The sequence below is a fragment of the Nothobranchius furzeri genome, chromosome 8 (assembly GCF_043380555.1).
Source record: "Nothobranchius furzeri strain GRZ-AD chromosome 8, NfurGRZ-RIMD1, whole genome shotgun sequence".
Lineage (NCBI taxonomy): Eukaryota > Metazoa > Chordata > Actinopteri > Cyprinodontiformes > Nothobranchiidae > Nothobranchius > Nothobranchius furzeri.
This window is the reverse complement of record NC_091748.1, coordinates 67,647,103-67,663,539: the sequence shown is the minus strand read 5'-3', so window position 1 is coordinate 67,663,539 and position 16,437 is coordinate 67,647,103. Positions and strand designations below refer to the sequence as shown.

The 16,437-nt window shown below is 45.1% G+C and overlaps 2 protein-coding genes across 2 annotated transcripts in view; one reads left to right on the top strand and one right to left on the bottom strand.

The window, feature by feature from the left end:
* swt1 (SWT1 RNA endoribonuclease homolog) overlaps positions 1-6,150 on the top strand; it is a 30,477-nt gene extending 24,327 nt beyond the window's left edge. Inside the window, exon 16 of the mRNA XM_015970955.3 lies at positions 5,817-6,150. Coding sequence (XP_015826441.3) covers positions 5,817-5,937 — 121 coding nt within the window. The 3' untranslated portion in view covers positions 5,938-6,150. The remainder of the gene's footprint in view (positions 1-5,816) is intronic.
* A 3,290-nt stretch (positions 6,151-9,440) lies between these two features.
* On the bottom strand, positions 9,441-14,555 carry ivns1abpa (influenza virus NS1A binding protein a). Its single transcript, XM_015970956.3, has 14 exons — positions 14,324-14,555; positions 14,034-14,166; positions 13,798-13,967; positions 13,635-13,710; positions 13,356-13,529; positions 13,136-13,261; positions 11,622-11,732; positions 11,141-11,279; positions 10,831-11,058; positions 10,629-10,750; positions 10,337-10,463; positions 10,136-10,267; positions 9,888-10,061; positions 9,441-9,808 (listed from the first exon to the last, which is right to left on the bottom strand). The coding sequence occupies exons 2-14, from the start codon at positions 14,142-14,144 to the stop codon at positions 9,546-9,548; spliced, it is 1,953 nt and encodes a 650-aa protein (XP_015826442.2). The 5' UTR covers positions 14,145-14,166; positions 14,324-14,555; the 3' UTR covers positions 9,441-9,545.
* Between the last annotated feature and the right edge of the window lie 1,882 nt (positions 14,556-16,437).

Here is a 16,437-nt window from a genome sequence, read left to right as displayed (position 1 = left end):
AAGGCGGTAGCTTATCAACACCAGTCATTTACCCATTCACACCCTGGTGTTGATAAGCTACATTGAAGCCACAACTGCCCTCGGGCGCACTGACAGAGGCAAGTCTGACGTACACAGGTGTCATCGGTCCCTCCGACCACCACCAGCAGGCAAGGTGGGTTAGTTGTCTTGCCCAAGGATGCAACGACAGAGACAGACTGAGCGGGACTCGAACCTGCAACCTTCCGATTATGGGGCGAGCCAGTGGCGGATTTAGCAATTTGGGGGCCCAAGGCGAACACAGACATGGGGCCCCTTACACAAAATTTTTGACAATCTTACCTTTAACTGGGTTTGCGAAACTCTCCCCTCTTCTGACATTAGTTATTTTCCCTCTTTATTAGTCCTTAGTTATAAAATGGAGCATTGTGGATGACAAACTCAGCATGTCTCTGAATCTGTGTTGTGATTTGTTGTGCTCAAGACAGGGAATCGCGGTGGCTACTGTAATGTTTTGTATATGCACGAAACGCCACATTTTTAATCTTTTCAATACTTTTGGAATTGTACAGATATCTTGAATGGTTGAGGAATTATGGTAATGAGAAGTGTGCATGTCCAATCCCGTCGGTGGCGACAGGTTGGTAATAAGAATATTGTGGCATTAACAGAGGGGTGCCGGCGGGCAGGGCTAGAGGGGCCCCCCAACACAAGGGGGCCCCAGGCGGCCGCCGATCTATGCCTAACCCCCAAATTCCACTACCTCCGCTCCGCTCCGACACGAACGCCGGAGCAAAATCGGTCCCGTTGTAGTCAATCAGAGCAATTCCACTACTGCGGCTGTGCTCCGGCAGTGCGGCGCCGTGCGCCGCCCTCTGTTCCGGCGTCCGGCAAAAATAGAATTGATCCTATTTTCGCCGGACGCCGGAGCACCTCCGCAGTAAATGGACAGAAATCACAACGGCCCAACAGGAAAAGGAGCCAGCACAATTTCCGTTTTTCACAATAAATCGATAAACAAAAGGCGTTTTTTGTTTCATATGCACAGGTTTAACAACTTTTAACAACTATCAATGGCGGCTGAAGTTTAAATGCACAAAAGTAAGCCATAAATACAGTTTCTACTATCAAAGTAGTCACACTTTGTTGATCCATACACTGCTGATCTCTCAACACAAATGATGGGCAGATTAAACAGTTCATGCCGATGCTTCTCCCACACAACGGGTGTTTGGATCTAACTTCCGCGTTTATTGCTCGGACTGTATCGCAAGATCTCGAAAATCCCGCGCATGCTTGTTTGCCCCCCTCAGGTCTCCGCACCGGAGCGGAGCCGTTGTAGAGAGGGTACCAGTAAAAATTGAGTTCGGAAGCGAGCGGCTGCGGAAGGCGGGGGCGGAGCGGAGGTAGTGGAATTTGGGGGTAATGGTAAAACCGCCACTGGGGTGAGCACTTAACTCCTGTGCCACTGTTGCCCTAAATTTAGTTTAACTAAATTATTTAGTTTACAAACTAAATGTTTTCAACTAAAAAGCTAAAACACGTTGTTTTACGAGTACTATTCTCACGTCATGCTGTGTTCTTATATATTTATATTTTAGAGGCTTACTTGTCCGTGAAAAGTTCATCAACTTTGCATCAGCCAAGGTATTCCATAAATTTGAAGCAAGTGGTAGTCTAACACTATTGGTTAGTTCTGGTCGGCGCTCAGGTTCCTATTGCACGGAGCTCTGCGGGGCAGGGGGCATACTAGCAAAAAAAAAAAGACGTATTGCTTATATCCTATCACAGTACATGATGAGACAATTACTTTTACGGATTTCTGACAAATCATGCATAATTTCTGAAAGGCAAAAACTCTGGAAAGCTGCTTTAAATTATGACTGTTGGACTTTACAAATGGCACCCTATGTTATCAGTGCACCTCTGGGATATACCGTAAATCCTCTAATACAGGCCCGGGCCTGTATTTGACTCAAGCTCATCAAGCTCCAGGCCTTTATTGGAAGGAGGGCCAGTATTAGAGGCAGGCCTCTATTTCTATTTGAGCAAAATGAACTAATGGTTCGCTGGAGTTTTTGACAATTAAAATTGCGCCCACATTTTCAAAGTTAAACACATTTCTTTTAACAACGGTAGTTCCTGCTTCAGCCATCTCCCCCCTCCCCCTGCTTCAGCCATCTCCCCCCTCCCCCTGCGCAGCAGCCGCAAACTCACTGATGCGCCTGCAGCCTCTCGGAGTTCCTGCTGCTCTAAACATTAAAATAATTATTTCATTTTCTGTTCCTCACTTCTGATGACCTTCAATGGTGTCTGTTTGTTGCAACAGCAGGTACAAAAACTAACTTGTTTTTATTTGACTATTTTTCTGTCCTGCCTGTTTATTATCTTCCTGCATCTCCTCTCAATCCTAGAGAGAAACTGCTGCCTGGGTTCATATATATTCACCTTATGAGTTACCTTTGAACTGCAGTTCTAAAAGATCTACCGACCGCAAAAACAGCGGAGCGCTTGCTGTTTGGCGGCTGTATCAGTGATCAGTGCGTCGGAGGACAAGGTGATGCCCAGCAGCGCCCCGCTCCACAGCATGCAGCAAAACGCATCAGGCGCAAATAAAAGACAGAAAACATTAAAGGAAATGAACCGACATGAACGATCGCGTGTCAGTACCTACGGTCTGGCACTTGAGTTTTACCCCCAAAAAGAGAATGTGATCATACGATAATTCAATAGGGAGCGTGGTTTCACAGACGCGGAAGTGATAGCGTCGGTGCTCTAGGAAACCCCCGAGCGTTCGAGCGTCAACGGAGTGACACGGAAATGCCGGGCTTTCCAGAAGTAAGTAAGATAACTTACTATGAGCTGATAGTTCGTGGTTTGGATCGGTAGGTTGGAAACTCTGATCATGAATCTGAAGAAACGATGACTGAGTGGTGAGCTGGAAAGGCGACTTCCGTTTATAGCCGCGGTTTGTGACGTAGGTGCGACGTGAAGGGAATCCCCGCGAGGGGCATGCTGGGAGTCCCTACTTCGCGGATTTTCACCTATCGCTGCCAGGTCTGGAACGCATCTACCGCGATAAACGAGGGATTACTATAGTTCATACAACCCCTACTGCTGCTCTCCAGAGTGTTCTGCAGCATAATCAGCCCGTTCTCTTTGAACTTGATAGTGTAATGACCTGGCTGGGGTTGTAAGCCAGGTGCATTCTGGGTATTATGTTATATGTGTTTCCTATCGTTCTGCTAGTTCCTATGTGTTGATTTGCGTGTTGTGTGAGTGTTATGTAAGCCACAGAGAAGGTGATGTGTGTTCTGTTGAGCGGGTTGAATTAGCATGGTTAACTGACACCGTGACTCTGTGTGGTAGGAGCGTGATAGAGGATCGTGTCTGTAGCGTTAGAAAGCGTTGTAGAAAAAGCCTAATAAAGGTCTGCGTGAACCCCTACTGCCTCCTGCTGGTTGTTTCCGGGACTATAACCCTGCCGCTGGGACGCTCGTACTTGCTTGTTACCACATTCCATCCGGCCACAATAAGAGACCGGCCATTATTTCACCGGCCTTTAATTGAATACCGGCCTGTATTAGAGGATTTACGGTAATACTTTTTAATTTTTTACTTTGGTTATTCAATAAGAATTCTGGGTGAATGTTGACAAAATGATTATTATTAAAGGTGGAATAGATGTTTTTCTTGACGTTCAGAAAACCTAGAAAATGGCTACTGGTGTTTAGCACTATCTCGTTTCCTCAGGAAATGTGGGTGTCCGCTTCCAGCAAAAGCATCTCAGGGGAGATACCTGAGGGAGGGCGTGAGTGTTCCATGACCGTGTTTGCGTTCAAAAGCTTGATTGCAGATTTGTCGTAACAGCTTTAACCAGCAAAAATTAAGAGGAAATTGATAATATTAAGAAGACGCATGGAGACACCTGTGTCCAAGGCACTGAAGGCAGCATTGTGTAGGTCGGATACACGGTGGGAAGCTGTTTTAAACGGGACCAGAATAAAATCTCCAAAAAAAAATCCTTTCAGTGGTTCATGTTTCTATTCATGGTTTACCCGTTAAACACACAAAATGAATGTTGCGTAACGCATCATTTGTTCACAAGTGCACCACTAACCTTCTGCAACTGAGTAGCAGGTTAGAATGGTGAACATCAAAAGTGTGGGAAACTCGTTTAATCAATACATTTGCGATGGTTGTGGTAGGAATGAAGGCGTTGCATGGTGTTCTCTGGAAAACAAAAGCTCTGAATTGCTTGAATCATCACGGTCAACGCTGCTGCTGCTGCACAGAGTGGCAGCAGACAGCAGGATTTGAAGTCTTATTTCCTCATATTTGAACATCTCACCTCAGATGGATAACAGCAACGCGCCTCTACCACTGACTTTCTACGTGGATGTTTTTTTCTTCACAAATAGCACAAGCCTGGAGGAGTTTTTCTGTGGCGGTGCTGCTAATGCTAACAATTAGCTTCTACTAGCCAAGACGTTCTCTGCTGTTCACCGAGACTCAAACGTGTTCTCCTCATTCCCTCCTGTTTGTTACACAACGTTCCGATGGGAACAGAACAGACAAGGAAACACACACACAACAAACTCCCTCAGTGACTCTGCTGCTAAGCAGCTATTGCCAGCGCTGTGGCTGGGTGGTGGTTGCTTCTGGAGAATGATTTACTGTCAGGAAAAACTAGACCAGAAGAACATTTGGTTAAGTCAGGAGAAATGGTGTCCATTGAAGTTTCTGGAAGCTGCAGTAGAATGTATTTTGTATTTTAAGCTGCTCATCCTATTTTAGTCAAATACCACACATGGTCTAAAGGTTGTCTTCTACAGTTTGAGCTGTTTTACATTCAAAGTAGTGGAAAAGTTTAGAAATAACAGCATCAAAGCCTCTTTCTCTATGAAGCAGACATATTTGGAAGTTTGACTCGGAGGGAGGCGGTTTCATGTGCTTGTTACTCGTCCGTTATTCCCCAATATTCTGTTAAAACTATGTAGTTAAAATCCAAAACAACACGTGCTTTTGGAAGTTACTGCTGTCATCCTGCAACTTAATGAGCTTTCCCTGTAGAACCTACAACATTCAGGGTGTGTTGCAGAAACCAACACACCGGGCCGCTCATAAAACCAGCTCAGTGGACTAGTGGTAGAGTGTCCGCCCTGAGACTGGGAGATCAGGGTTCGATTCCTGGTCGGGTCATACCAAAGACTTTGAAAAAATGGGACCCAATGCCTCCCTACTTGACACTCAGCATTAACGGGTTGGATTGGGGGGTTAAACCACCAAATGGTTCTCGAGCGCGGCTGTGTCTGCAGCTCACCGCTCCCCCAGGGGATGGGTCAAATGCGGAGACCTAATTTCACACACACATCAGTGTGTGTGACAACTAATGGGACTTTAACTTCAACACAAGTGACTTTATCTTATTTAATTTCATTCAAAGATTCAATTTCTCACTCGTCATTTTTCTTCTCCAGAGTTGATGCTGAACATGTTTTTTTTCATTCACTCGACATCAGAACCAAGATGTCTTTGATGCAGCAGCTGAAAAAAAAATACATTCAGAAAAATGTCAAAATATTAGTTTTCCCAGCAGATGGAAGTTTTTAAGCGTCTCTTCTCTCCAGCACTTCTACATATTCTAAACTGGAGATTGTTGTTGAAGAATTATCACAAGGCTCCTGTCGTTTCTCCGCTCCGCACAGGTGGACTAAATGACACGGGAAGCGTTAAGGTGCCGTTATTAGTCTAATGCTCCTCCCTCCCTCTTGTCCTCTCCAGCTCTTTATTCATTCACGTGTTGTGTCTGTTAAACTCTTTTCCTCTGCGCTCAGGGAGAAGCTGCGAGTTGGAGGCAGTCAGCTGATGGAGCTAAAAAAGGCCTTGGACTGTTGTGCTCAGACCTTGGGTCAACACACCGCCTTCAACGGTGCTGAAACACCAAACAGATGCTGAAAATCCAACCAAACATCAATCAAACTGTTCTGGATCTGTTTACTCGTGTCTATATCAGAACAACATTCTTCTCCAAACTAATGAAGGTCTACTAATGTTTAGTTGTTTTGAAAGGTTTCACCCATTATAGAGTTTGCATAGAAAAGTCTGTTGAGGCTTTTTCTCAGTTTTTGGACCAGATGATTGTGGAAGGATCTTTGAAATGCCACTGAGCCTTACAATTTTTTTCTAATTAGCTTCAGTGGTAGCTTCTACCGAAAGATGCTCTCTGACTGAAGCCTGGTTCACACCGGACGCAACACAGATGCGGTCCGGTTTCCGTGCGGCTTCTGCGTAGATCAAAAAACTTTGGTTCCAATCAGAGCATTCACACCGGCTGCGGATCCAGATGTGAAACTCCCGCTAGTTTCCACGTGGAGTTTATTTTTCCAGATGTCTCATTCGGATTGTCATGAAGTTAAAACAATTACATGAGCCAGACAGGAAGTGAGACATGTTTCAGTGAGGTTCATCCTGTATATTTCAAAATAAAACCAAATTATATTTGCCATTTTGTTTAATTTTTAATGACAGGGATATCAGTTCAGTGTGTTAGTTCACGTCGTTTTTACAGCAATGTTTTTAAACATATTCTCCTCTGGTGGGATCAGTTATCCGGAGACATTCATCTGTAGTTGGTGTAAGTGGCAGTCCGCCTGGAGGCCGTGCGGTAACCGGGCTGTCTCTGTACCACAGCTGGTGTGAAACCGCCTTTAAGCCCCTTTCACATCGAGTGCTGAATGGATGTGGAACAGAATCTATTAGGCTTCTGGTCAGACTGCCATTTACACCAACTGCAGATCATGTGTGAAACATCTCCCCAACGTTGCTCACGAGTTCACGCACTACGTGTGTAGAGATCATACTATCGTACACTGTAACCAATATCCCTGTCATCAATTATAACGAAGCATTTTATTTTGAAATCAACCAGATGCACCTCACTGCCACACTTCTCACTTCCTGTCTGGTTCATGTTATTTCTTCAACTTCATGACAATTTGGCTGCAGCATCTGTAAAAAAAATGGCAACCACATGGAAAGAAGGATCTGGATTCGGTGTGAATGCCCTGATTGGGCTCAGTGATTTTCAGTCTTTGCAGAAACCGCACAGATTCTGATCCACATTTGTTCTGCATTCAGTGTAAACGAGGCATAAACCTTAAATAGGGAAATATTTTTGAATAAACTGGTTTTGATATTTTTTAGTGTTCTATAAAAATACTATGTTCATGCAAATATGTTCGAGCTAAGAGCTGGGGCTCGTTTGCTGCAGTTGGCTGCTAACCAGCTGACTTAACCCTCATCGCTGACAGATCTATCTATGCAAACATGAGGAACAAAATTTGGTTTTCATACCCATTAATCCTGCTTTCTCTCTCCCTCTGTGTGGGTGAAATTACACCCATCACTCAGTTTTCATTTCTGCAGACTGCGCATGTGTCTGTCCCAGCCAAGTCTGCTGGTTCTGACCAAACCCGAGTAACAACTAAGATCAGATGCATTGTTTTGAAAAGTGCTTGATTTACAAAAATCTGAGATATTTTTCTAGCTTTTCAGCAAAAGTTTAATTAATGTAACACAAGATGGATTATTATTAAGATCTTTCAGTTATTTGGAAATGTTGACGTTACAATATTTATTTAAAGAGGAAGGGATTAAGGGTGTGTTTTAAAGAACGAAATAGAGAAGAGCTCCATTATTTATCCAGTTATTGACACGCAGGTAGAATAAACACAAATATAAGCTTCTCCAATAATTTTGTTTTCCAGTTAAAATTGAGAATGAATGGGAAAATTCATAAGTTTGACACATTTGTGGCTTTATACGCACGGAAGTTTTTATTTTGTTTTATACAGATAAATTAAACATTTGTCAAAGATGTTTTGTCTTGGTTTTTTTTTTTTTTTGAATCTGCAGAAATTTCTAAACCTTGGTTGCTGACCTTAAAGATGCCAGCACCGTGCATGTGCTCTGCTTTTCTGTGCACGACTGAACGTGGCTCGCATGTGACGTAGAGCTTAGTGGCAGGTGATGGCTGCCGACAGACGGATTACTGCTGCTACTGTGAGGGGCTGAAGCAGATAAGAGCCAGTATCGATCAGAACTTTGTCCTATAAAATCATGGCACACAGCTCAGAATAAACATCAGTCGTGTTGTTGCACTTTTTGTTCCTGGCTGTCGTGCATCAGTAACTGCCACAGTAAAAACCCACCTGAGGTTATTTTTAGGTAGCTATATTTAGACTACTGATGCAGATCCATCTCAACAGGAAGTCTTAAAATCCTGCACAAAATCACAAGTCATGTTTTTCCTGTTTTCAGCTGAACAGAAATCTTGTTTATAAATAAATTAAACCAATATTTTAAATCATAAATTCTAGTATGGATGGGCCAGTATTAAGTCTGCTTCCTCCTACATGTGGCCCATTTCTTACCCCTTTACTTGATGCAACTGTCTGCACACTTAAGAGCAACCTGTGAAAGAGCACAGGAGGGATTTCTCCAGATCTGGCATGCAGCCACGTGTCTGAGGTTGTAGTCAGGAAGGCCAATCAGCGGGTTCCCTTTGAGCACCTCCACAGCCTCGAATCGTCCTCACACCACCACAACACATTCTGAGACCCTGCCGGCTCATTTCTCCTATAAGACCCTGCAGATGACTGTTGTCAGAAAAGCAGTGGTTTAAACTATAATCAGATGTAGACAAAAGTTTGATTTCAATGATTTATTAATTAAATGTTACAAATGTGAATTTTCTCCATCACACCTTCCAGAAAAATCTGCCAATGCCTGACAATTTAAAACAATATAGAGGGGGGCAAAAGTATTTTCAATAAATTGTACCTCTACATTTATCAGCTAATTAAATCACATTAAGAAAATTTTGGTTAGCAGAAGCATGGCTGTGCGTATCACGTGTGCACACAAAAAAGCTAAAACTGGCACTGGTTAGAGTCACTGACTTAAGCTTTCTGCTACTACTAGTTTTTACAGGTAAATCAGTGTATAAAAATATAAAAAAGGCAATTATTTAAGAGTCCAAAAGCAATCCAGCTCATTTAAAACGACACAAAAAGCTGTGAGAGGTGTCTATAGACTCGTACTGAAAGTAAGGCTCAAAACCACTAAACTTTAAATATGTGACAAATTTTATCTTCAAAAAACTGAAATCCTGAAGTCAAATCACTTCATACTGCCGCTTTCTAAAGCAGCCAATAGAACAAAATTACCTCATGTTACACCCCCCATGACAAACTGTAAAAGCACTACATGTGTTAAATGTTGGCATGACAAAAATGAGGAAGAAACAAAATATATACAAGACAAAACAAATTTATGCAATATGCAAAGGTGTTATGTTGCCCTGGGCAACAACCCTCCCTCCCCGCCCCACACCCACCTGCCAAGATTAAGACAAGTCTTCACTGAAGACTCCTCACCTTTACTACCACCCCCCACCCCCCCCCCACACACACACACAGAGAACATCACGAAGCACGATTACGTCACCAAGCCTGTTAGTTTGGAAATGGATGAAGCACTGAACCACTGACACCCCCCCACCCTCAGTCAGAGAGGGGAGTCGAGGCTTTGGCGCAGTCGTTCCACTCGTCCGTCTCGGGGTTGTATACCTCCACCGTGTTCAGGAACTCGTTTCCGTCAAAGCCGCCCACGACGTAGATGGTTTCACCCAGCATGGCCACGCCTGCGTTGCTGCGGGACGAGATCATGCTACCCATCATCCTCCACTCGTTGCGAGCGGGATCGTACACCTCCACACAGCGGAGAGCGTGGGAGCCGTCAAACCCACCAACAACAAACAGCTTTCCTGTAAAACACCATGAGTTCTGACGTTAGTGAATCACCGTTAGGAAGACGCCTGGATCAGTGGAGTCTGGCTTTCCTACCTGCATGAACGGCCACAGCAGCTCCCCTCCGAGCCACATTCATGGGGGCCACCAGAGTCCAGGTGTTGTTCTCAGGGTTATAGCGCTCCACAGTGTTGAGGCAGTTCCACGACTCTGCACCTCCGATCACGTACATGGAGCCATCCAACTCACATACTGCTGCCTGGTGCCTCCCTGAAACATGTTAATACAGCCTTCTGTAAACAGCTCAACATCCTGAGGGGTTTCTACTGCCGGCGTGGACTCACTGATGTTAAGGGAGGCACAGGTGGACCAGGTTTTGGCCACGGGGTCAAAAACATCACAGTTCTTCAGGCCCTTCTGCCCGCAGGGGTCCGATCCTCCCACAACATAAAGCTTGTTGTTCAAGGAGCAGACACCTTCACACAGACCAACACGAACTCAGAACTAGTTCATATTAAATGACTGATTTTACGGACGGGACTGACCTGCATTGCAGCGGTTTGTCCTCAGCTCTGGAATTTGAACCCACTCATCAGTATGTGGATCGTATGTCTCCCCACAGCTCAGCTCATCAGAATGTCCGTTGGACCCTCCAATCACGTACAGCTGACCCTGGGGGGGACAAGCGGCTCACAAAATAAACATTCACAAAACCAGGGTCCACTGGTGGCTGACAAATGTTCACCTGAGAGAAGTCAGACATGTCTGAACAGGTGTGAACACTCTCAGAGCAAACACTCACTTTACTGCAGAGTAAATACGCCAGAGATAAAATACCATCAGCACGGCCATCTGGAACCGAGCCCTTGGAGTCCGCATGGGAGCAATGAAAGTCCAGCAGTCCTCCTTGGGGTCGAAGCACTCCACAGTCCTCAAACACTCCTCTCTGTTGTAGCCTCCTAAACACACAGATTGTGTTCAGAGTTCATCCAGCTTCCATTTAGCAAAATCATCCTTGTTCAACTAGATTTATGCAAACCTGCTGCAATGAGTTTCCCGTTCATAGCTGCGGTGCCCAGGCCACAGCGAGCATAGTGCATGGGGGAGAGAGGGTGTTCCTCCACCCCCTCTTCAGGCTGGGCCTCAAAGCTGAGACTCTTCATCAGGCAGGGGGTAGCAGTGGGAGAAGTCTGAGGACTGTTGCGACCATGAAGGAAGATCACACACAGCACACCGTCCAGCACAGCCAGACACAGATAGTTGCTGTCTAGATACAAGAGGACACATTTCTGAGTCAACTTTTGTTTCTATAAAACAAAAACGTACGAGCTCTGCTGATCTGAACGTACTTGTGGTCTTCTCAGAGGCGATGTACTTCCACTCTCTCCTGGCAGTAGGTTTTACATTTGCTGCTTGGTTGGAGGGTGAGAGGCTTCCCGAAGAGCTGCAGCTCTGCTGTCTCTGGGCGCTCTCGCGTGCCGGTTTCTTCTGCAAGAGCACAACGCAGCTACAGAAGCCGAGCTTGCACCACAGACTCATCGGTGGCCAGCCTTTGAGCCAGTTGTTCCAGCTGGTGCGACTACTACAATCCAACACCACACTATGCTGAATGATGTGCACAACTGCTGATGTTTCTTAACCCATAACTCAAGCTAAAGCCCAAAAACTAGCTCGCCATTGCCTGCCTAAGCTGAGCCCAACTTAAAACCTCAACGCCAACAAGGTGTTAAAGCACATTTACGCTAAAGAGCCCAGTTAAGTTGTTAAATAAAGCAATCAGACCCAGAGGCTTCCTAATTACAGTGAAGCCAGGCACAAGCTGCTGAGTACCTGCACAAACTGAAGGTGGTCCTCCTCGCCACCAAACACTTCATTGTGCCCCTCAATCACCAGCCCTCCATCCACCAGCTTGTGGTCAGGTGAGTAGTAGAGAGTTTGCACCTGAAAAACAGACACCAACAACACACCCATGTGGCTGTCTCCATGGCAACACACTGAGAACCCCAACAAAAAGGGAGGAAGAGGAGGGGGCGGCAGATTGGTGAGGAGGAATAGGGGGAAGGGCTGAAGACCTGGATCTTCAGCGGGATGGGTAACGTCGCTCTAAAGACACGCAGGAGGCTGCTGCTGCTGCACAGAGTGGGTTAAAAATCTGAGCTCAAGAAGGGAGCTGCTGGGTTTGTCACAAGCTCTTCTTAAAGGTGCATCTATAAAAAGAGGGAACTTGAGGAAAGTTGAAAGGCTGCATCTGGAAAGATCTTCATCAAGAGGAGCTTCTCGCCACTCCTGCTGCTTGGAAACTGGTCCTTGAGCTGGAGGTTTGGCCGCTGTGACGGCTGCCACAACCGCAAATCAGAAAATAAGAAGTCACACTTTTTAACTTACACAAAATCCCAACAAGAGAAAAAAAAATATTTTCAAACGAAACCACGCTCATTCAGTCGAGTCCAAACTGAATTCTACATGAAGTCACGCAGCGTCGTCTTCAGCACAGGTTTGACAAAACAGTGTGAATCTGTACATGAGAGAACTGCCCAGTAGCTTATGTGGGTGGCTCATGAATGTGCTAATGGACATAATCATAATGTGAGTGGATGGAGGGGGGGGGGGGGGGGGGGGGGGGGGGGCTTTGTTTACTAAACTCTAGATGTTTGTGAGTAATGAGATCTAGTAAACTGGGGGATGGATTTATCTGTGTGAGGAGAGATAGATGGGGCACAGTGTTGCTTGGCTGCAAAGAGGAGCGGCTGAGAGGCAGTAGTCCTCTCCTCCCTCTTTTCTCTGACTCATTTACCCTGGTGGCTCAGTCCTGGCTCCTCGGTCGGGTCTCCTGCTGCTGCTAATAAACCTACAGGAAAAATCAACGGGGAGGAGCGCCTGTTAGTGCTGGGGCAACAAACGTGCACCTGTTCAGATAGTAAAGGGGCAGTGAGAAAACAAAAATCAAGGACCAGACCTTTCGGAACCTTTTGAGTTTTTGTTTCAGATGAGACAAGCCCTGTAACGTTAACACGGGTTTGTGTGTGAACCCGCCACACACTCAAAAAATAAAAAGCACTAGAAACAAACTCAAAAGAAAAACAAGAGCAATGAGCAGCTCTTTTGGCTCACCTCTAATTTGAAGTATGGATCAGGGATACAGAGTTTCTTACTGCAAAAACCTCAAATCAGAGGAAAACAAAAAGAACAATCCTGACACAGAAGCATGACGTTAGCATGCCAGTTCTACTTCAGTCCTTTTACCCACTCCTTCAGCTCACAGACAGGAGGAATCAGAGGAAAGGGAAGGGCAGAGTATGACTGAAGATTCAGTCTGAGAGGGGAGAAGGGGCTTTGATACTGACCTCTTCCATCAGTTGCTCCAGTTGGTCTCCATTCTCCCAAAGGCTACGCTGCACCCAGTTCCGCACTTTCGAGTAGAGCTTGCCGTTGCTGGGAAGGGTCAGGTGGTCTTCAAGCATCACCTCTAACTGTAAACAGAAACATGCCAGTTTCACTAATGATCTAGTCGCTCTCAGTGGCTAACTCCCAACAAAAAGTAAAACAGCAGCAAGCTGATGTTACCTTTAATCTGGGAAGTTTAAGGAAGTCCTCCTGTTCAGACACATCCAGCAGATGGTCCTGGATGTAGGCGTCCACCTTGGCCAAAAGTCTGGGGTCTCCCATGGAGCTGGCAAAGTTCCGAAAGGAAATCGCATTCTGGGAATCCATTTTCGACAGCAGGTAGTCGCCACAAATCTGAGTTGAAGATGTTAAAATTGAGTCATTTCATGGGCAACTAGGACTAATGAGGACTCGGAGTAGAAGATCTTTTTTAGGAAGAGCAGATGAAGAAATACATGCCTGTTTAACTCGTTCCATCTTGAACCTTCTGGCCGCAGAGTAAACGTCCTTGACTAGCTCCTTTTCAGCTTTCAGTCTGTTTTAAAACAACAAAGAGTTGATTTTTTTAATCTCACCATCACACAGAAATTAGATCAAGTCAATGGATAAATTGGATGCTAACTGGGCAGTGTAGGCATAGTTGAGCAAAACTTCCACAGCCTCTGCGTTCAAGTCCTCAAAGGTGATATGAGAGATTCCAGGAGTCTCGATATCGCTGTTGAAGATCTCAAACAGGTAGGGGCTGCAGCAGGCCAGGACAGCACGGTGAGCCATCAGCTCATGACCACACACCTGGACAGAGGGCGCCAAAGTCAAAAGTTGTCACAATCTACTTGGCTGTTTGATGGTTCGACTTACCTGCAGCCTAACATCACAGAACTGGCCACTCTTTCTCAGAGCGTTCATTTTGGCCACGGTGGAATCCAGGAAGCTCTCATCCTCAAAGATCAAATATCCGTTTGGAGTCATTTTGGTAAACTTACTTTAATTCCTGACAAAAACCAAAGAATCACATAGAAAATAATGTTCAATAGAACCAAACTATTAAAACACCGGTCTTCAATGAATGAAGCCATCTACTACAATGAGAGGATTACAATTAGCTGCTTATAATGTGCATAAGTCCTATGCATTAGTCATAGGCTTACCTAATGGAGAATAATCCAAATCCAGGGAAGCACCACTGCTTAGAGTGAAACAGGAACCAAAAGTGGGAAACGGGAAAAGCAGACAAGGTCTTCTTCACCCACAGAGGGACGGGAAGTTATCAGAAGAGAGGCCAGCCGACTACAGACGAGCGTAGAAGGGATGGTGGGAGCAGCCGCACGGACAAACTATCAGGCTTAAAGCGACTGTAATCAAGTCCTCGGGATCCCGTTGGCTATAGAGTGGAACTTATTCTGTGTTGGTCGTACATCATTACCTAGAGGGGAGGAAAAAGGGACAAAAAAACAGGGAACTGAGGTTTGCTTTGCTTGGCCACAGAGCAGAATAAGCATGAGTCAGTTCCATGTGGTAAATGAGGCAACCTCAAACACGGGATGGCAGTTCCCCCCCATTCCTAATGGTTCTTCAAAAAGCTATTTTCCAAACACGCAGCAGAGCTGCTGTCGCGCTGCATACAAAAGTCAACAGCAGGCTCCGTCTCACAACCCGATTCATAAGTTTGGTTCCTAATGCAACCCATTTAAACCAGCTCCTAATTCAGGATCAACAGCTGTAATCCCAGTCAGTGTGCAGCATAAAGGAGAAAGCCAAGCTGCATGGCGGTGCAGTTGTTAACACTGTTGCCTCGCAGCACGAAGGTTGCAGGTTTGAAACTCGGCTGCAGCCTTTCTGCGTGGAGTTGCGTGTTCTCCCCATGCATGCGTGGGTTTCCTCCGGGTACTCCGGTTTCCCACACAGATCACAACATGCCCTATAGGTTATACATTTTAAGTCGCTTTGGATAAAAGCGTCTGCTAAATGATTAAACATAAAAACCACGCCAGTCTCACCATAAATGAATGCAGTGGTCAAATCCTCACACTGGCCTCTACATCTAAACAGGCTGAGACCGTTTAACCCTCCTCATGACTGAAGTAAAACCGCTGAATGCCATCCGATGTGACAAGCCTCCAAGTAGACTCCTCCTATATGAGGCCCTTCTTTATTAAAGGCACTGACCCATATGGGAACTTAGGGGAGGGCGGCTCCACGCCCACTCCTGGGTTGTTTTCCTCAGAAATACAAGTTATAATATGTAGTTACCGTAAACTTGGTGAACAACCCCATCCTCCAAACCCATACACTGGTCATTATCTAAACATTCAATTATTTTATTTGGAGGAAAGATTTCAACACCGCTTAAGGCCATACTCCCAAAAATCCTAATTTAGGATAAACAGTTGTAATCCCAGTCAGCGTCCAGCGCTGTAAATGCATTCTCTTAGGGGAGAAAGACGAGACGCTTCAGAGCAGCTGCTGTGTGTTTGGTCAGAAATCATATCCACACGTCGTCCGCGGCAGCTTTATTTAAACACCCAACTGGCATGGGACTCTAACCAATTAAAAAAGCAGTCAATTACCGAAGTGCTAGATCTCTAGTGCATTTGTTCCTTTAGCTGCTGTCCCTTACTGTTTCTCTCACCAGCATGTGATTCCATTTCAGTGGTAAAACTTTCTAATTTGTGCATAAAACAACGATCCCACATATTGCACATGGTTAAAAAGAAAGACAAATTAAAACACAAAATACTGCCAATTTGTAATTAACAAAACTACATTACAATATCGAAATATGCAAAACATATTTCAGATCAAACACCGCTGGAAAATGTAAATCATCACAGGTGCATGCACACGTTGCATAAATAATTGTTGTCTATTGCTCTGATCACCACGAACAGATGCAGATAAAGAATTGTTTACCTGTTCTGTGTGGATAGAAGGAGCAGTGACCCAGTTTTGAGTTGTTATGCAATATCTGGCAGAAGATTTCTGAAAGCCCGAGTTTTCTACTCCCTCCACATGCCTGGGACCAACACACACACCCACCACCTCCCTCTTGTTTTCTCCACCTATAGCTCTAGCTGGCAAACTCCACCCCCGACTTTCTGGAGGGTTCTTGAACAGTTTCTCCATCACTGCTGGTGTTGTGTACCATTTATTACTAGTGTTATTTTTGAGAACCAGCAGCTTTTGTCTCGTCTTAAAATTAGCTGGAGTATACTACACAATAGATATAATTTCACATTAGAGCAGTTAGATATATTGGCAACTG